We start from the raw sequence: 22,016 nt of genomic DNA, 5'->3' as shown, positions 1-22,016 counted from the left end.
TTTAATGATTGCATCAGCAGTCTAAAAGACCCCTGATGTCTCACCTGTTGTCCAATGAAGCTAATAAAGTGCAGATTGCGCTCCATTAGCATCTTCTGTAGTCATATTGGCTGGGGAAAGTGACACCATGAACTGGAAGTAACATTTTACATGTCGCTTCCAGGTCATTAGCAGGAAGAGGAGATCAATGAACGGATGTTTTCTTCTACCCGGTGGCACCTGGGCATGCAGAGCCTGGCAAACATGCTGGGGTTGCGTGCAGGGGGGAAACAGGCATTACAGAGGTGTGTGGAAGCGATCCGGCAGCTGCACTGCCCCCAGATTACTTCCATCTGACAGCTAACAGTTGGCTTGTCAGATTTACATACACTCTTGGTGGCTGCAGCCATGTTTTAAAGACAATATAGTAGTTTTGTACATGCAGCACTTAGAAAATGTATTGACCCCCTTGAAAGTTTTCATGTTTTATTGTCATAAATTATAGAATTACAATGCATTTCATTGTTCTTTTTTTGTTTTTTTATCTTTTAAAGTTGAACTTTAGGATTATAAGAAATATACCTTTGCAGTGGGGTCTCCCCCCACCCCGTACTGCAAGGGTTAAATGCTTATTTAATGCTATACGTCTAGGGGATAGAGGAACAGGCAGTATTACTTACCCTGATTCCTAGCTCCAACAGGCTCCAGTCCTGACTACTTGTAATGTAGAGCAATTAACTGTTTTGTATGTGAAAGAAATGAGCATGCAACCGCAGGCATGAGAAGCCTAAAGAGGAGGCTACAGGGACCTGGTCACACAGACCAAAGGAGCCTGCAAGAGCCAAGAATAAGGTAAGCATTACTCCTTACCCCTGTACCCCCTAGACTAATGGTGCACTCACATTGAGTGCGGTTGAATTGAACCCTTCATTTAAATTGAACTGGTTGCAAACTGGTCAGTAAGATGAGCTGGGAATTTCTTTGGTTTTCTTTTGCATGCGTTACCCTTTCATGTGCTCCTGGCTGCAAAGGGGAGTTATAGGTGAGGGAAGTGACCAATTGTTTGTATTGTTGAATTGAACGTTGCCTGAGTTTGATTGTCCTCCCTCCCATTGGTCTGCTCCCACATTTAAATTAATGCCGCGTACACACGGTCGGATTTTCCGACGGGAATTGTTTGATGGAAGCTTGTTGTTGGAAATTCAGATCGTGTGTAGGCTCCGATCGTGTGTACACAATTCTGACGCACAAAATTCCACGCATGCTTGGAATCAAGCAGAAGAGCCGCACTGGCTATGGAACTTCTTGGCTCGTCGTACGTGTTGTATGTCACCGCGTTCTTGACGTTCGGAATTTCCTACAAGATTTGTGTGACCGTGTGTATGCAAGACAAGTTTGAGCCAACATCCGTCGGGAAAAAACATGGATTTTGTTGTCGGAATGTGCGATTGTGTGTACGCAGCATAAGTGTTCCTGGGCACACATGGGTCATCCAGACCACAGTGAACCCTGGTTCTGCACTCACATTGAAGTGAACCGTTGTGGACCACAAGTGCTCCCAGGCACAGTACACTTAACCTTTCGAAACCAAGGGAGTGAACCTTGCTCAAGTAGTTAAAACTGCCCATGTGAGTTAATTGACCCTTGAAATTGTGGAGGGCCAGATTCAAATTTAACACAAATATATACTCTATAATGTCAAATAAGAATGAGCCAAACACCCCACCAGTTCGGTTTGCACCAGAACTTGCGAACAGGCAAAAAATTTGGACAAACGCACGAACACTGTTCGACTCGAACATCGGGTGTTCGCCTGTTCGCCGGACAGCGAACATTATGCGGTGGTCGCGGCAAATTCGAGGCCACAGAACACCGTTAAAGTCTATGGGACACGAACATGAAAAATCAAAAGTACTCATTTTAAAGGCTTATATGCAAGTTATTGCCATAAAAAGTGTTTGGGGACCCGGGGCCTGCCCCAGGGGACATGTATCAATGCAAAAAAAAGTTTCAAAACGGACGTTTTTTGGGAGCAGTGATTTAATAATGCTTAAAGTGAAACGATAAAAATGAAATATTCCTTTAAATATTGTGCCTGGTGGGTGTCTATAGTATGCCTGTAGAGTGGGGCAGTTTTCCTGTGTTTAGAACAATACCACAGCAAAATTACATTTCTAAAGGAAAAAAAGTAATTTAAAACTGCTTGCGGATGTAATGAATTGTCGGGTCTCGGCAATATAGATAAAACTCATTGAAAAAAACAGCATGGGTTCCCCCCCAGTCCATTACCAGGCCCTTTGGGTCTGGTATGAATATTAAGGGGAACTTAAAATTGCGTGGGGGTCCCCCCAGAATCCATACCAGGCCCTTATCCGAGCACGCAACCTGGCAGGCCGTAGGAAAAGGGGAGGGACGAGAGAGCGCCCCCTCCTCCTGAACCATACACGGCCACATGCCCTCAACATGGGGGGGTGCTTGCCCGGCAGTTGTGGGGGTCTGCAGGTGGGGGACTTATCAGAATCTGGAAGCCTCCTTTAAGCCCCCTGATCGCGTCCCCCCTCTATCTGAATCAGTAATGGGTACATTGTACACCTACCAATTCACAAAAAAAAGTGTCAAAAATAGTAAAAATTACACTTTGGGAAACTGTTACGGCTTTTTTTTTTTTTTTTTCCATCTTGTCGGGTGATGTGAGATGGATCTACATCACGGGACATTTTTATTTTTTTATAAAGGACTTGTCCCAAAGTGTCTCCTGTCATTTTTACTATTTTTGACACCTTTTTTTTGTGAATTGGTAGGGGTACGATTCAGATAGGGGGGTGGGATCTGGGGGCCCCCTTGTGAAAGGGGGCTTCTATATTCCGAAAAGCCCCTCACCCGTAGACCCCATACCCACGGGGGTTGTGGGGACAAGGTGCTTTGGGGGTGACGCCAAAGCATCTCCCCCATGTTGAGGGCAAGTGGCCTGGTACGGTTCAGGAGGGGAGCGCTCTCTCATCCTCCCCCTTTTCCTGCGGCCTGCCAGGTCTGGTATGGATTTTTGGGGGACCCCTATGCCTTTTTTTTATTTTGCCGCAGGGTTCCCCTTAATATCCATACCAGACCTGAAAGGCCTGGTATGGATTTTGGGGGGACCCCCACTTTTTTTTTTGGTTCGGGGTTCCCCTTAATAGTCATACCAGACCCAAAGGGCCTGGTAATGGACTGGGGGGACCCATTCTATTTTTTTCAATTAGTTTTATCTATATTGCCGAGACCCGACAATTCATTACAGCCGCGATCAGTTTTGAATTACTTTTTTTTCCTTTAGAAATGTCATTTTGCTGTGGTACTGTTCTAAACATGGGAAAACTGCGCCACTTTACAGGCATACTAAGGACACCCCTCAGGCACAATATTTAAAGGAATATTTCATTTTTATTGTTTCACTAAGCATAAACCTTTTTTTGCATTGAAACATGTCCCCTGGGGCAGAACTCGGGTCCCCAAACACTTTTTACGGCAATAAATTGCATATATGCCTTTAAAATGAGCACTTTTGGTTTTTCATGTTAATGTCCTATAGACTTTAATGGTGTTCCGTGATTTTCGAATTTGCCTCAAACACCACATAATGTTCGCTGTTCTGCAAACAGGCGAACACCTGATGTTCGAGTCAAACTTAAGTTCGACTCAAACATCGGACTCATCCCTAATGTCAAAGTGAAAACAAATCTTTTCAATGTGATTTAAATTAATTATAATAAAAAAACACAGAAAGTTTGGAAAAGTGTAACTAAACCCAGGACCCTGCATTCACTATATCTGGTTTCCCACAGTACACAGAACATGGAAATGCAATAGTTTTAGTGGATATACACTGCTAAATACCTTTTCTCATCAGCAGTTAGAGCAGTCTTGTGCCTTCTATTAGTGTCTGGTTAAAGCTAGTAGGAGGAGTTTTCATTCTACTCTGACTGTTCTTTGAGGCTGCAGGTTCCCCAACCCTCTGTCTGGACAGTGCTGATTGGCCCTGTGCTGCACCTTTCCAGATCCTCCTCTTCTCGGGTCCCTCTTTGGCTCTCCTGGCCCCTCCTTCCTGTCGAGTGCCCCCATAGCAAGCAGCTTGCTATGGGGGCACCCGAGCTGCGTCACAGCTCCCTGTGTCAATTCAGACATGGAGCCCCGGTTTGGCTTCTCCCCATCTCTCTCCTGATTGGCTAACTGACTTTGATTGACAGCAGCAGGAGCCAACAGCCCTGCTGCTGTGTCTTGGCTAATCAGGAGGAGAGTCACGGACAGCTGAGGCACTCGTGGACATCGCTGGATAAAGATGGGACTCAGGTAAGTATTAGGGGGTGCTGGAGCGGCTGCTGCACACAGAAGGTTTTTTATCTTAATGCATAGAATGCATTAAGATAAAAAAACCTTCTGACTTTACAACCACTTTAAGCTACACCATTTATTGGATAACCTAAATTAAATTGTTAAAGATGCAAGCTTTCCAACCCCCGCAATTCTAAAAATTGTTCTGAAACCTACATAATTATACACAGAGTTAAAAGAAGGATCAGTGAAAAATAAATACTTTCTTGACAAACTTGTGTGGTATTGGCTATTGTGAAGGTTTAGGCTATAGAGATAGAGATTTGAGTTTAGAAGTGTTAATGGGATAATCGATTGAGAAATAAGATGTACAGGCACAATCTTCAGAGAAGCAACTAAATATAACCATTAATGACTTTCTGCATAATGAACAGTATGTATCCCTAGCCAACAAATCGAGTGCCGCCTTTTCAAATTTTTTCTCACCTTCCTTGATCACTTTGTTGTAAGAAGTCTTTTTTGATAAGGAAGCTCAATAGCTCAAGACAATCTATTTTTTAAAGTTTTATGATAGTGTTTATCTGAGTTTTACCTGCCCTCGATTCCCTAGAACAGTTCACATTTGGTGGGCATCAGCACAGGTATCTAAACTGCATTGCTGAAATTCTAATTACCCATCTTGACACATGATGTCCCCTTGTAAACATGCACATTTGGTGGGTCTAAGGACAGGTGCGGGAAGGATAAATCAGAACAAAAAATAAATAATTATACTAAGTTACAGTTAGATAGAAAAACTGAAAATGTTCTTAGCTGTCCACATACTTTCTTTTCAATCCATTCTAATGGCTTCTTTATAAACCATCTGAAATAAGTGTTCTCCCCCTTCACTGCAACACTTTCTGGTACTAAATGGCTATGTCAGAATCAATTACAAAGTAAATATAGAAGTGTACCATGAAATAATAAGGGATAAAACTGTTGGACCTGTCTGCAAGTGCTTGCAAGAAGTAATGAAGAACAAGTGGTTATTTTGTACCAAGGACCATCCGTGTTTAATTAAACAACACCATCATTTTAATTTATTTAACATCACACAGGGCTCTGGTTCATTGAAAACACTTGATTAAAATTGGTTGATTAAATGGAGTTTGATTACAAAAAATGTAATGTAATATGTTTTAAAGAAGAACTGTTTTTAAATGTTTGCAATTACTACACAATAAATGAACCCTTTTTTCTTGTATTCCTTGTAATGGCAGAGAATCTAATATTTATTCTAGAGCTGTATACAATGTAACCATCCCATAACTTACAGTGCATAGAAAGGATTTGAATAAGGCGGCTGAGCCTTTTTTATCTTGGTCCATACCAGCTTGGATATGCCATGGTAAATCAGAGAACCATTTACTGAATACAAGATATTTTGCGAATGGAAAAGGGGGAGTGCGGATACACAACACACATTTTTTAACCTGACTAGCTATGTAACTATGTAACTATACTGCTTCCCTATAGTAGAGCCGTGGGTCTCATAGCCAAAGCCTGCTAAAAGTACAGTGAGAATGAGCTATCTGGCATAAATGAAAGGATATAGTTTACATTATGCAGAAGTGATCCACATGTGGCATAAAGCTCAACAGCATCACTTTTCTTTCCAGAAGATATGATTACATTTCTGCTTGGAGTTCTCCTTTAATGGCTTGTATGTGATAGGTTTAGCTTTGCTGCAACATTTGCTTTATGTAGCACAGCCTGCAGACTGGAATCACCAAGTTAATTCCAATCAGTTAGCGAACTGTACATATTATGTTGCGTATTGTTGTTTAATACTTTATAATTCTCTGAAAGACGCATGGTCATATTGAACATTAATACTGTATAGTGTACTACATTGAACATGTCAACTCTTTCCATAGGGATACATGGCAACCATGAGTGCTCAAGGAGTTCCTGAGGACATGAAGGGAAAAGACAAAATTGTCTTTGGGAACATACACCAGATATTTGACTGGCACAAAGAGTAAGTGACATCTTGTAGACCTACACAATTACAAATTATTTATAAACCATTTGCAGTTTTGCCAACGTCAGGGGAATTGCAGCATGTCCTTTTGCACACTACTAAATGTATTCACATTAAGCACGTCTTTGCTTCCTTTGAAGTGAAGACACTTTTACTGGTGTTCTCCCTCGCTCTTCGGGCTGCTGTCATCTCTAATCTGTTCTCTGTCTCTCTGAATACTCTTTGCATCAGGCGTGTTTCCTGGGTTCTGAATGGCCGTGAGGCCGGAAGCCGATGCTGATTCGCTGGCATCGCAGAGCACTGCGCCCCAAGGACAATGTAAAATTGGCCAATTGGAGCCTCCGCATCTGGTCACGTGCCTGTAAGGGGTTGGCGGCCCTAGTAGAAACCTATTGGTCCAACGCCCCGCACAATGCACGACCACACAGATAGTGCTAGTTATACCTGTAGGCCATTTGGGTCCCCCTGTAGTGTTGGAAGTAGGTGTCGAACGTTTTTCACGTCCTACAAACGAGGCATTTGCGTGGGAGGTCAAATGGCCTTTAGGTATGACAATAAAAATAAAGAACATTTTACAAAGCTGCACAGTCTTTTCAAATCTACTTTTCTGAAAAGGTGAATTTAGCCTTTAAAGCATTTCTGCATGTGATTGAGACAGCATAGCATTTTTGTTAAAGACTTTTCTAGCCAGTACGTATACTGAACTGAACACTCATAGAACTGGAGCATGGAGGTGAATGGAATGAAATGTGACTCTCATTCAAGAGGATCACATGGGACTGATTACTTAAACAGTAACTTTAGGCAAAATTAAAGTGTACATACTGTATATGAAACGGTGGGACTAATTTACTGGAGAGTGCAAAATCTGGTGCAGCTGTACATGGTAACCAATCAGCTTCTAACTTCAGCTTGTTCAATTCAGTTTTGACAAATAAACCTGGAAACTGATTGGTTTCTATGCAGAGCTGCACCAGATTTTGCATGCTCTAGTTTTAGTAAATCAGCCCCAGTCTGTCAATAGCATTAGCAAAGAAGTTTATGTTTTTCTCCCCTCTCTCTCACCCCCATAATGTAGTTTTATTACCTGTTGATCCTACCAGTAGTTCCATTTATGTTTCCACTTTCTTTACCAAGCCAAGTTGTCCAGCAAAAGTGTCAGTCGGTAAAAAACTATTTGCACAAGCAGGGGTGCTTACAACCGTCTGGTTTTATTTCTAAGGCTTCAAGCCTAAGTGTACCTAAAAAAAATATACAAGATAAGCACAGGGACAGGGACATTACTTATCTTCAGTGTGATTTGCTCATTCTGCCTTTTGGATCAGTAGTAATATTTCTCCTCTAATGCCCTTCCCCACCCTTGCTGATGTAATTTTCTGGTGCAGCAGGGCTCAATAGAATTAAGGTGCTGTCACAGGCTTTCACTTAAGCAAGCTCGATAATGCCTGCCCTTTCCACTGAGCTCCTGCATTCATGGAAGCTGTACTATAGCTTTAATGAATAAAACAGGATCTTTGAATGGAGGACAGCAGACGATTGAGAGGTCCATCCCTGTCATTCCTCGAAGAGCTGTCTGGAAAGGACGGGCAAAGTCAAGCACTCTTGATGAGAGCCTGTGACAGCCCTTCGGTTCTGTTAACTCCTGCTGCACCAGAAGTTTACAGCGACCGGGGTTGGGGGTTCATCAGAGGAAGAAGATTACTACTGAAATAGAAGACAGAAGCACATGGGACACATCACATTGAAGGTAAGCAATGTTCCTTGTGCTTATTTTTTTTATTTTTTCAGAAGAAAAAGAACACTTGCTGGTGTAACTTCCTAAAAATGTGTTAGCTGGAGTTGGGCTTTAATTTGTCTTGTCTCTCACTTGTCTTTGTAAAACTAAATATTATCTAAGACTACCCTGCCCACTGGGTGAAAATGCTACTGTGGAATGAACAGCATTGTCACCCTATAAGAGGAAGTGGAAATTATCCTTAGATCTACTGCCAAGATCAAAAGGTAATAAAACTATGTTGCATTGGGGTTGATTTACTAAAACTGGAGAGTACAACATTTGATGCAGCTCTGTATAGAAATCAGCTTCCAGGTTTTATTGTCAAAGCTGAACAGTCTGAAACTAGAAGCTGATTGGCTACCATGCACAGCTGCACCAGATTTTGCACTCTCTAGTTTAGTAAATCAACCCCACTGCTAAATAATAGTTTTCCCCAGCTATTACAAATACCTAGTCAGGTTCAGTGAAAAGTTCTAGTTTATTACATTTCTGTAATTCTGATTGGGTGTTTGAGTTGAACAAAGTTGATGTTCAAGTGTACATCAGTTAATAGAATGGGATTTAATACACTGCATCTCTACAGCTATTTTCTAGGTGAGATACAAAAGTGCCTTGAGGACCCAAGCCGATTAGCACAGCTCTTCATAAAGCACGTGAGTTTTTTCTACCTTGTACAGACACTATGAGGTTGATTTACATGTTCACTTTGCGAGGGAACTTTCCCTTAGCTTAATGAGTGTGGTAAACATTCACATGGCAAAGAAAATTCAATCACAAGCAAGGAAAATAAAAGAATAATAATAATAAAAAAATACAAATTTTCTTGCACATGATTAGGTGATGGAATTCAGCAGAACTTTACCTTATTCACTAAGCTGCGGGAAAATTCAGTTAGCTAAATTAACAGCCTATTTGTCTTTAGTAAATGACCTCTACCTGTCTCTCTATGCTGTTTGTTTATATAAATATTAATTTGTGGCAACTAGAACTGAAAATGTAAACTTTTTAAATGCTGGGAAAATGAGGTGATGCACTGTAACAAGACAAAAATGTAGATTGCTTATGTTGTTTGAATTAAGTTTTATGGGTCCCAAAGGTTTGATCCTCTATCTAGCCTTCACTGCTGTTCATGACCCTGATGAAGAGCTCACTCTCCAACCCAGATCCTACTTCATAGCCAGAGCTTTGCTTTGCGCTGACCTTTATGATTTATCTCTGGAGTGCATTCTCTTTTTTTACATATGGTAAATCCATTTGATTCCTAGTGGTTTCTCTATAGGGAGATATAGAATAATTCGCCTTGGAGAGGGGATTAGAAATTTCACTTAAAGATACCCTGTCAGCAAATTAAACATTTGCAAACATTTGCAGGTAAAAGCACAGAAAAAAGTCTAATGCTTACTTGCAGAATTGTTCTTTTCTCTAAATTCTCTAAATTTTTTATTTGCTTGCAATGTGCTTTTGACCTGGACCAGTCCATTAGGACTCCCTAGCACAGCTACATTTCCCCCTTCCTCCAGCCATATCATAGTCTTGGCCTATTCAACGAATGTCTACTGTCTGTGCTGGCCCAGCATCTTCAACCTTTGCCTCACCTGCCTACATAACTTTTTATGTCCGGCCAAGAGAAAAATGAAGGAGAATAATATAAAGTGTAATTTGAGTGACATTTCTGAGTCTGCTGGGGCTGCAGATATTATGTCCAATATGGCTGCACCCAGCAGTATTCTTAGAACTTTCGGATGTCTGCACAAGGGAAGTTTGTATGTCATGCTGAAAATACATTAGATATGCTGTATATATAATCCTATGGGAAAGTTGTTGTTGAAAATGAATAGGCTGGCTCCTACAGTAGAAGTGAGGATAAGGGAAGAACTTCCCATTAAGACCCAAATGGGAAACAAAGCTTGCAAGATTCTTTTTAATCCACCGGTCTGTTAATTACTGTAATTGTTGTTTGTTTAGGAACGCAGGTTGCACATGTACGTGGTATATTGTCAAAACAAGCCCAAGTCTGAGCACATTGTATCTGAGTATATCGATACCTACTTTGAGGTGAGGAACAAAGTCCATATTATTTATTGTCATTGCTATTGGTAACGTTTAGGAACTGAAGGCAAAACTTTTTTCTTATAGTCATCAGGGTCACCAGAACTATTGTGCCAATTGGAAGATTTTCACTCTTTCTTTTACGTTTACTTTTGGTGATAATGATCCCCAGGACAAATAGGGAGGGTGAATCTCCCTAACAGGGACACAGACAGCAATAGAAACCTCACAGATGTTGTAATACTTCACCATTCTATTTAAAAATGTTGCCTTCAGTTATACTTTAGGGTTCATAATTGAGTATTAAGGCCTCCTTCACATAGGGGTACTATAGCGTACACTCGTGCAAGGTCCATTTGCCCACATGGGGATGCACAGGTGTTCTGTGCCTCCCTGTGCAGGCAGTCTCATTCTTGTCAAGCAGCTGCACTGACACAGTCGCTGCTCCAATTTGACAGCCGTGCAGGTGTGCGTGCATAGCCCTGAATTCACACTGCCTACATTTTGGGCCATGCCCCTTCATTAATGTCAAATTGGGAGAAGCAGCTGTGTACATGCAGCCACTGCGTCCCAATTAAAGTGAATGGGACTGCCTGCATGGGCATGCATGGAATACCTGTGCATCCCTGTAGGAGCCAACATGGCCCTCACGCAGGTGTATGGTGTAGTACGCCCATCTGAATGGGGCTTTACTGTAAATAAGAAAAACATTTTACAAATGTATTATCTGTCTTGATTTAATTGTTGTTGTTTTCCTCCTACTATACTACCTAATGACATTACATTTATATATTAGATTAGTTTTCTAAAGTGATTAAATTGATGTCTGTGAAGGTTCACATTTATTCAGGTCATGGCTAGTAATAGTTGCATTAAATTTGACTTTTTCTGTAATGTTAAAGACATTTTCCAGTTTAAGATATTTCTAGTGCCAACTAGTTACAACCCCACACCTAACTTTTTCTTTAATTATATATATATTTCACCCTTTCTGTTTAATGTTCATGGACAAAAACAGAATTTTAGGGTGAATCCCCACAAAAAAAAAAAAAAAAAAAAGAAACCTAGACAAAATATACCGCTACCTGTAGATAAACCAGCATATGTAATGGGCATTGGATTTACTAGTGCATAAAGGCTAATGAACTGTTCGTGTCACCAATCACATCCTTTCTTTCTGACCATGCTCCTGCAGGAGTTGAGGCAACAGCTGTCACATCGCCTGCAACTCAATGACCTACTTATTAAACCGGTGCAGAGGATCATGAAGTACCAGCTGCTGCTAAAGGTATGGGACACTTTAATCACTCACCATCAGTTTGCATAATGCAATTAACTTTAGCTAATTTTGAGTTGTGATTACAGTGTTTAGGAGCATCCGGAGCCTGGAGTTGGGTGTAAATTAAACATAAATTTTTATAGATTAACCACTAAAGGAACCTTGGACTTAAGCTGACCATACATGGATCCATTTTTGTTTTGTTTTGTTTTGTTTTTTTTGATAAGCCAGCAGACTGAACAAAAAAAACCTAAACTAATTCCTCCAACCACACATTTGAGGTGGATGCGGGAATCCTCCTCACTGTCAGAATACACTGATCTTGGTCTTGATATTGGCTGCAGTGCTGATTGAACTAAAGTTTTCCAGCAAGTCAATTTGTGAGCAGTTGATCAATAGATCGACTGCTCTTGAATAGGACCGGCCATAGATGGATCTAAATGTATCCGGTCCCTACGGAATTCTGAATTTTGATCCATCTATTGTGGATCCTGCTCGAGAGCCCCATCTAGAGCCTGCTTTAGTGCAACTACTCTCTAAGACATTTTTGGAGATAACATATTAGCCACACAGGAAATGCATTGTTTCCAGTTCTGACTCGTAGGCTTGTATTGTGAGAAGATGCAGCAAAGCTGAACCATGAGGTAGAACTGCAAATCAGGAAGCAGAGCTTGCTTATTTAAAGAGGAGCTCCAGTCTCCAGCTAAAAAAATAAAAGTCAGCAGCTACAAATACTGTAGCTGCTAACTTTTATTATAAGGAAACTTACCTATCCAGGGATCTTGCGATATCCTCACCCTATACGATTCTTCAATCGGCTTCAGGTGCAGGTGCCGGAATCTTAGGGAAGGGAAACCCTACTGTGGTTTCCTACTGTGCAGGCCCAAGGCGCACTGCGTTTTGTGAATGGTCCCGCAGTCTTTTGGGACCTGTGATGTGTCCCAGCAGGCTGCTGGGGGAAGGGGGGGGGCAAATTTCTGCACAGATTGATGTGGCGATCTAACCTGAAAATGGAGCAGGTACCTTGCAAAACCAGGTACCTGCTCCCCGCCAAATGTGGCAGTGGGGGATGCAAACAAGTGGAAATTCCACTTTTGGGTGAAGTTCCTCTTTAATTTATAAATAGAGCTGGGTTTTACAGTGTTAGAACAGATACTCATATTTATTTCAAGGTGTTCTCTTTTACAGAATATCTATGTATAGAATATCTAAAAACAAATTTGGGTGGAAGATTAAAATGCAGTAGCAAATCATTAACCACTTGCCGACCGGGCCATAGTCGAAAGACGGCTGCAGCGCGGTCGGCTAGTTCTGGGTGGACGTCCCTGGGACGTCCTCCCAGAATACTGCTCTCGCGCGCCCCCTGGGGTGCGCACCCGAGAACTTCCGTGACCGCCGGGTCCAGAGGACCCGGCGCATCACGGATCACGGTAAACGGCCGCTAATCGCGGCCGTTTACCATGTGATCGCTCCGTCAAATGACGGAGCGATCACATGTCAACAGACCGGCGTCATGTCATGACGCCGGTTCCTCCCTCCCCTCTCTGTACCGATCTGTACAGTGCGAGGGGAGAGGGGGAGGGATCGGATGGCAGCACCGCTGTGGGCTGTATGTGTAGTGCTCACAGCGGTGCTCAGTGACAATTGCAGTCACATCCATCCATCCCTCCGTGCTCAGCCATCCCTGCAATACTCTGCGTAATACCCCGCAATACTCTGCGTAATACCCCGCAATACTCTGCATAATACCCCGCAATACTCTGCGTAATACCCCGCAATACTCTGCGTAATACCCCGCAATACTCTGCGTAATACCCCGCAATACTCTGCGTAATACCCCGCAATACTCTGCGTAATACCCCGCAATATTCTGCATAATACCCGCAATACTCTGCATAATACCCCGCAATACTCTGCGTAATACCCCGCAATACTCTGCGTAATACCCCGCAATACTCTGCATAATACCCCGCAATACTCTGCATAATACCCCGCAATACTCTGCATAAATACCCCGCAATACTCTGCATAAATACCCCGCAATACTCTGCATAAATACCCCGCAATACTCTGCATTATACCCCGCAATACTCTGCATTATACCCCGCAATACTCTGCATTATACCCCGCAATACTCTGCATAAATACCCCGCAATACTCTGCATAAATACCCCGCAATACTCTGCATAATACCCCGCAATACTCTGCATAATACCCCGCAATACTCTGCATTATACCCCGCAATACTCTGCATTATACCCCACAATACTCTGCATAATACCCCGCAATACTCTGCAATATACCCCACAATACTCTGCAATATGCCCAGCAATACTCTGCAATATACCCAGCAATATACCCTGCACTACTCCACAATACTCTGCAATACCCCGCAATTTTTAACCAGTTCCCGCCCACAGTCATATGACGTCATTGACTTTGAGCGGGGATATCTGAATGATGGGTGCAGCTACAGGCATCATTCAGATATCAGCTTTTTCAGCCGGCGATTCCCTACACCATAAGAATGATCATAGTGGCTGTTACACTGCTTGATCGTTCTTACGGGAGGCGAGAGGGGACGCCCCCCCCTTCCCGCCACCCTCCGGTGCTTCTACCGACTCACCGCTACGATAGAAGCCAAGATCGTTTTTTTTTTTTTTTTAATTTCAGGCTTTCCAGCCTAGAGGTGAGATGTGGGGTCTTATTGACCCCATATGTCACTGTAAAGAGGACCTGTCATGCCATATTCCTATTACAAGGATGTTTACATTCCTTGTAATAGAAATAAAAGTGATCAAAAATTTTTTTGGGGGGGAAAAAGTGTCAAACTAAAATAAATAAAGTAAAATAAACAATAAAAAAAAAAAAAAAAAATGTTTAAAGCGCCCACATTCGTGTGCTCGCATGCAGAAGCGAACACATACGTAAGTCCCGCCCACATATGAAAACGGTGATCAAACCACACATGTGAGGTATCACTGCGAACGTTAGAGCGAGAGCAATAATTTTGGCCCTAGACCTCCTCTGTAACTCAAAACATGTAACCAGTAAAAAATTTTAAAGCGTCACCTATGGAGATTTTTAAGTAGCGACGTTTGGCACCATTCCACAAGAGTGTGCAATTTTGAAGGGTGACATGTTAGGTATCTATTTACTCGGCGTAACTTCATCTTTCACATTATGCAAAAACATTGGGCTAACTTTACTGTTTTATTTTTTTTTAAAGCACAAAACTGTTTTTTTTCCAAAAAAAAGCGTTCGAAAAATTGCTGCGCAAATACCGTGCGAGATAAAAAGTTGCAACAACCGCCATTGTATTCTCTAGGGTCTTTGCTAAAAAAAATATATATAATGTTTTGGGGTTCTATGTAATTTTCTAGCAAATAAATTATGATTTTTACATGTAGGAGAGAAATATAAGAATTGGCCTGGGTGCTCCAGAACGCCTGAAGGTGCTCCCCTGCATGTTGGGCCTCTGTATGTGGCCACGCTGTGTAAAAGTCTCACACATGTGGTATCGCCATACTCGGGAGTAATAGCAGAATGTGTTTTGGGGTGTAATTTGTGGTATGCATATGCGGTGTGTGAGAAATAACCTGCTAATATGACAATTTTGTGAAAAAAAAAAAAGAAAAAAAAAAATCTTGATTTTGCAAAGAATTGTGGGAAAAGATGACAATTTCAAAAAAACTCACCATGCATCTTTCTAAATACCTTGGAATGTCTTCTTTCCAAATAGGGGTCATTTGGGGGGTATTTGTACTTTTCTGGCATGTTAGGGTCTCAAGAAATTAGATAGGCCATCAGCACTTCAGGTGTGATCAATTTTCAGATATTGGCACCATAGCATTTGGACTCTCTAACATTCACAAAGACCAAATAATATACACCAAGTTGTACTTATTTTTACCAAAGATATGTAGCAGTATAAATTTTGGCCAAAATTTACAAAGAAAAATTACTAATTTGCTAAATTTTATAACAGAAACAAAGAAAAATTCATTTTTTTACCAAATTTTCAGTCTTTTTTCTTTTATAGCGCAAAAAATAAAAAACCCAACGGTGATTAAATACCACCAAAAGAAAGCTCTATTTGTGTGAAAAAAAGGACAAAAATTTCATATGGGTACAGTATTGTATGACTGAGTAATTGTCATTCAAAGTGTGAGAGCACCGAAAGCTGAAAATTGGTCTGGTTAGGAAGGGGGTTAAGTGCCCAGTGGTCAAGTGGTTAAATAGGCCTATATCATTTGTACTAAATATACACAAATGTTTCTTTTTTTATCCTTTTTCAGGACTTTCTTAAGTATTACAGTAAAGCCGGACAAGATACAACAGAACTGGAGGTTGGTAAAACTCCTTGATGATATAGCATATTCAGGTTAAGGTATATCAGAGAAATTACAATATATTATTACAGACTATGGTTTGCTTTTAAAATAATTTTTAAAAAAATCATCCCTGGACCACTCTGTTTTTTATGTGTAAAGATATACATTTGATATCTGCGTGTACCCATTTTAGTTCAATTTGACCTAAAACCAACATTTTTTGACAGTGTTGGATAGAGTGGGTTGGGTTAGAATTTACATGGGTTTTTATTGCTGCCAATGTTATGGCTGGGGAGATTCACCCTCTCTAGTTATCTTGGTGACCATTATAACATGGACAAATGTGATGGTAAGTCCAAAATGTTATTGCTGTCACAGGAACAAGAATAGAGTGGAAATCTTCTGATGTGGACACCCATTTTGGTATCAACTAAGTTGGGTTTTTGGTTTCAGAAAATAGACAAGATTTGCCTAATGGAAGCACTAACTCAAAACTACAAAAACACTCAAGATAATTGCAAGATATGGGCCAGCTGGACAGCTTTGTTAGCTACACCCTCTTACCTAACCTCTTCATGATTCACATCACTGTATGGTTATTTTTATGCATCTAATTCCCACTGGAATGAAACAGGGACTAGACCTTGTTTCCACTTCTGCCCAACTCCTCCCTTTTTTCTTTTCTTTCTTTCTCCTGTGTACTCCCTAACCATTCCCCAAACCCTTAGCCAGTGGTTATGTACTTGTATGGGTATGTTTATACAGTAAGTGTGAACAATTACTGTACCTACTCTCCCTTTGCTTGTATGTTCTCAGTGGTGTAGCATCAGGGGTCACGATTGTGACCCCACCCATGCTCCAGGGAGCCCATGCGGCCCCATTTCACAGTCCGTTTTAAACCTGGACAGGAGGGGTGGGTGGTGGGGCAACATATACAGGAACCAATCACTTCTATTTTCCTCGTGCAGCAGTCGAAAGCCAGCTTCTCCTCCTCTCCCTGCAGCTGCAGGAGGAAAATGGAGGATTCCTGTATATGTCGCCCCACCACCCATTCCTCCTGTCCAGGTTACACTTATTGTGGCTGTCCTGTCCCCCTGTGTGGTCCTGGTCTCCCCCCCAGTGCTGCTGACCCCCCCCCCCCCTCTTGCTGCTGCAGGGGCAGGTAAATGTGTAATTTACTGGCCTGTTCTATTTCTGAAAGAACATGTTGTTCATTCGTAACTGAAGCACAGTGCCCCATCATTTTCTTTCATGTGTTACTTGTGGAAGTTCAGGGTCACATGGTTAGGAAATTAACACTTTACCACTATATTACATTATTTGTGATTTATAGAACTGTGCGAATACAAAGACTTTTAGTTATTGGAGGAGAGAGCACAGTACAGATGGCCTGGGGAGGTAAATAATTTGAGTCTAGCTGAGAATCAAGGCAGCCTGTGTAAATGGGCGATGTGATCTCACATAAGCAGCCATAACCCTCCACTACATGGAGATTTATTGGATTTCACAGCACATAAAGCAATAGTTGCAGTATCCCACAGCATTAGTAACAAATATGACTCACATAGTTCTCAGAATAAAAGGCAAAAATATAATCGCTGCTGCTAAATGTAACAAAAAATTACAGATCACCTTACAACTACCATTCAAGGTCAAATTTCACACAAAGAATTACTTAATGTGGCAACAGGGAATCCTACACAACATGAGGATAATAGAAACATTGAAAAGTGACGGCAGAAAAAGACCAAGTGGTCAATTCAGTCTGTCCCCCCCCCCCTCCTTTTTTTTTATTCATATATGATTTTTTTTTTTACTTTTTTGAGTATAGATCTGTGTTTGTCCTAAGCATGTTTGATTCCACTTACTGTTGACTGATTCACTACCTCTGCTGGAAGTCTGTTCCAAACATCAACTACTCTTTCGGTAAAATAATACTTTCTAAGATTTGTTTTTGAACTTCATCTTGCTAGTTTGAGGTCATGTACCATGTTCTTGATCTTGGCGTCACTGAAAATACTGCCCTCCTGAACCTTATTCACCCTCTTGATGTATTTAAAGGTTTCAGTCATGTCCCCACTTTCCCTTCTTTCCTCCAGACTGTACATATTAAGTTCCTGAAGTCTCCCCTGATAAGTTTTATCCCCCTGACCTTTCACCATTTGTGTAACTGGTCTCTGGGCTCGTTCTATATTATGAAATCTTTTTATAAGTGCGGTCTCCAGAACTGTACAAAGTATTCTAAATGAGGTCTCACTAAAGATCTGTATAGGGGAATCAGAACCTCCTTCCTCCTGCTGGTGACCCCTCTAGTGATGCATCCTAGAACTATATTTGCTTTTCCCACTGCCTGGCCACACTGTTTACTCGCAATCCTCTAAAATAAGTACTCCCACATTTTCTTCCTCTGTAGTGTTGGCCAACACTGTACCCCCAGTATTGTACTCTATTAAGGGATTTGTTTTCCCTTGGTGCATTATTTTAGGCTTTAACATCATAATACTCGGATCTGTTGCACTAATTCCTTGCTTAGACTATGTATGGGCAACCTAAGCTGTAAACATGTTTGCAGATTATGGTGATAATGGGAGTGAAAACATTATTCAATAGGACCTACATTTCTCTACTGAAGTATACATTTTTAAGTGTTTTTGCTATAGAACAAAATCCATCTGAATGTATGTTGCCTGTACAGTCATGATTTGTGTTGGTGTTTACAGAAAGCTGTGGAAGTGATGTGCTTTGTCCCCAAACGATGCAATGACATGATGAACCTTGGCCGACTGCAAGGGTTTGAGGTATGTGTATCTTTCCTATAAAATATAAGGTATGAAGGGCATAGATAGGACTAAAAAAAAAAAATTTTGATGGCTGAAATTTCTCTCTTGTAAATCTGAAAATAATGCCGCGTACACACGGTCGGACTTTTCGTCTACAAAAGTCCGACAGCCTGTCCGACATACTTCCGACGTACCTTCGGCGGACTTGCGGCAGACTTTCTTACGAACGGACTTGCCTACACACGACCACACAAAAGTCCGACGGATTCGTACGTGATGACGTACACCGGACTAAAATAAGGAAGTTCATAGCCAGTAGCCAATAGCTGCCCTAGCATGGGTTTTTGTCCGTCGGACTAGCACACAGACGAGCGGATTTCGGGGTCCGTCGTACTTACGACGTAAAGATTTGAAGCATGTTTCAAATCTAAAGTCCGTCGGATTTGAGGCTAAAAAAGTCAGTTGAAAGTCCGGAGAAGCCCACACACGATCGGATTACCAGCCAGCTTTAGTCCGTCAGCGTCCGTTGGACTTTTGTAGACAAAAAGTCCGACCGTGTGTACGCGGCATAATAGTTTCTTACTTTTATGCTGAATCAATGGCATCAGTATTTTTGTGGCAAGCTGGCCAAAGTTAAAGCAGCCCATAGATGAGTCTTTTTTTTCTCAACCAGGAGGATGAACAAAAAACAATTACTCGCTTCCCCCATCCACGCACTCAGTGTGGATATGGGAATCCTCCCGGCTGGGCTCTTGTATTCTGGCAGCAAAGAGACTTCCCTGCGACCAGAATACACTGATCAGTGCTGCTGGCTATAGCTGGCGCTGCTGATCAAGCGGAGAAAATCCAACAGGGCATTTGTACGGAAGCCATCAGTAAATCGACTTCTGTACAACCTCACTGCCCATACATGGATCAAAATTCGCCCAGTCCCTGCTGAACAGCCAAAATTCGATCCACGTATGGCCGGCTTAAGTATGCAATTAATATCATTCCTGGAGTATAGTATTAAAGCGGAGGTCCGCCCACCCCACAAAAAATTAAAAGTCAGCAGCTACAAATACTGCAGCTGCTGACTTTTAATATATGGACACTTACCTGTCCAGGGAGACTGCGATGTCGGCACCGCAGCCGATCTTCAGATCTGCTGTTGGGTGCAGCCGTTGCCGGTAAGGGAACCCGACAGTGAAGCCTTTCGGCTTCACAGCCAGTTCCCTACTGTGCATGCACCAAGCATGCTGCACTTCCCAATTGGCCCGGCGGCTGAGGAAGGGGGCCGAGCTTTGCCGTGGCAACGTGTCCCGGAAGTGGGGAGGGTGACCTGCAAAAACAGGTCCCTGTTCCCCCCTCCCCCTGAAAGGTTCCAAATGTGGCACCGGAGGGTGGGAGGACACAAATAAGTGGAAGTTCCACTTTAAGTAAGGTATTTGTAATTCACTGAATGCAATTGACACATGTAACATACCCTCCACATCTGGGCTGCACGTTTTTTTCCAAATTTATCGAAAATGTATTCTTTCACATCAAGTCCACAGTTCACATAACCCAGGCTTCTCTGTTGTTCATCTTGGTTCTTCATCTTCTGTCTGCTGCTTCCACTTCCACCATCCACAGCAGCTACTTGCTGCTAAGGCATGTCCAGAATTACAGTAGAGGACATGGTTCTCTTGTGTAATCCAAGATATGCACATTTATAGAGAATAACCACTTGTTTATTGCTATATGCACTAAACGAGAGTTACAAATAGTAAAATAAACTTATTGCTTTATTCTGTTAAAAAAGAGAGATGCCTGGATACATACATAGGGGTTCATTTACTAAAGTTGGAGAGTGCAAAATCTGGCACAGCTGTGCATAGAAACCAATCAGCTTCAAGGTTTTATTGTCAAAGCTTGAAGTTCAAAGCGGGTTGGCTACCATACACAGCTGCACCAGATTCTGAGTGCACCAGTTTTAGTAAATCTCCACCTGACAAACCACACTCCTCAGACACGTTTCACCCACTATGGACTTGTTTACAAAGCGAAGCTTTGCTAGAAAGAACATACCAGGAACATACTCAGAAGCCAATGAGAAATTTACCAGTAACATAGCTATACTTGTCAGTTTAAACAACTCATAATCCTGAAAGTGAAAAACCTGTTCTGATATCTGCTTTTAAGTTCCTAGGCTTACACACCTGCTGTGGCCTTTATGGGGAGTTCTCACACTGCTTGTAAGATTTTTAAAATTATTTTTTATGACACAGGGCTTGTTAATATCCAGGCAGGGACAAACAAAAATCCTGATAGTATACCTGATTGGCTCCCAATCCTGCCCCTCTCACCCCAAGAAGCTAATTTAAAGATATTATATGGAATACATTACTTATTGATGTGTGTGGTTTTTTATATCTGTCAATACTTAAAAAAAAATAAAAATGTAACCTCTTTTAGCAAATGTGTTTGTTTTATGTTTAGGGAAAGATTACAGCTCAGGGCAAGCTTCTCCAGCAAGACACATTTATGGTGATGGAACAAGAGTGCACTTTTCTGACCCGGGGTAAAGAACGTAGGGTCTTCCTCTTTGAGCAGCTTGTCATCTTTAGTGAACCCATTGACAAGAAGAAGGGTTTCTCATTGCCTGGGTACATCTTTAAAAACAGCATCAAGGTGAGTATTGGGCTTCGCTCGGCAGTCAAAATTGCCTTTAATTTTTAATATAATTATACCAATATAAGATCATCTAAAAACTGCAGAAAATTATACAATACAATGCTGTCATTCGCCTATAAGTATCTCTTAGCTGCACTTTTTTTCCTGCACTAATGGAATCTTGTTACTTGTTTAAAGTGATATTAAAGTCTTTTTTTTGTTTAAAAATAACAAACATGTCATACTTACCTGCTCTGCGCAGTGGTTTTGCACAGAGCAGCCCAGATCCTCCTCTTCTCAGGGCCCTCGCTGGCACTCCTGGTCCATCCCTCCTGCCGAGGGCCCCCACAGCAAGCAGCCACTGCTCTGTGTGTCCATTCAGAAATGGAGCCGCAGCTCGGCTCACTGACTTTGGTTGACAGCAGCGGGCGCCAGTTGTCAATCAAAGTCTCAGCCAATCAGGAGGGAGAGTCCCCGACAGCCGAGGCTCTTGTGCAACATCGCTGGATCGAGATGAGGCTCAGGTAAGTTTTAGGGGAGGCTGAAGGGGGTCTGCTGCACACAGAAGGTTTTTTCATCCTAATGTATTAAGATAAAAACCTTCTGCTTTTAGAACCACTTTAACTTACTAAATATGATTTAAGCAAATTGTTCTTTTGCGCTTTTGTTAGAATATTATTCCAAATTTATAATTCGCCACTTATAGGTGTTATATTATATTCATGGCAAGCTTGAAAAATATATTTGGATTTATGATTATTCATAATAAATACAGTATGAGTGAATGACCTCGATCAATTGATTTGATTCTTCATCTAAAGCTGAGTATTGCTAGAAGTATCTGGTGTAT

The 22,016-nt window shown here is 41.7% G+C and overlaps 1 protein-coding gene across 7 annotated transcripts in view; it reads left to right on the top strand.

The window, feature by feature from the left end:
• ARHGEF25 (Rho guanine nucleotide exchange factor 25) overlaps positions 1–22,016 on the top strand; it is a 500,546-nt gene that overhangs the window by 442,158 nt on the left and 36,372 nt on the right. For all 7 annotated transcript variants that reach the window (XM_073613762.1, XM_073613763.1, XM_073613764.1 and 4 more), the window contains 7 exons: positions 6,207–6,310; positions 8,674–8,743; positions 10,056–10,145; positions 11,335–11,427; positions 15,717–15,767; positions 18,473–18,550; positions 20,993–21,184. In XM_073613762.1, the coding sequence (XP_073469863.1) occupies positions 6,207–6,310; positions 8,674–8,743; positions 10,056–10,145; positions 11,335–11,427; positions 15,717–15,767; positions 18,473–18,550; positions 20,993–21,184 (678 nt within the window). The remainder of the gene's footprint in view (positions 1–6,206; positions 6,311–8,673; positions 8,744–10,055; positions 10,146–11,334; positions 11,428–15,716; positions 15,768–18,472; positions 18,551–20,992; positions 21,185–22,016) is intronic.

Source organism: Aquarana catesbeiana, linkage group LG02 (assembly GCF_042186555.1).
Source record: "Aquarana catesbeiana isolate 2022-GZ linkage group LG02, ASM4218655v1, whole genome shotgun sequence".
Lineage (NCBI taxonomy): Eukaryota > Metazoa > Chordata > Amphibia > Anura > Ranidae > Aquarana > Aquarana catesbeiana.
Note: the sequence above shows the minus strand (reverse complement) of the source record. Positions and strands in the feature narration are given on the sequence as shown.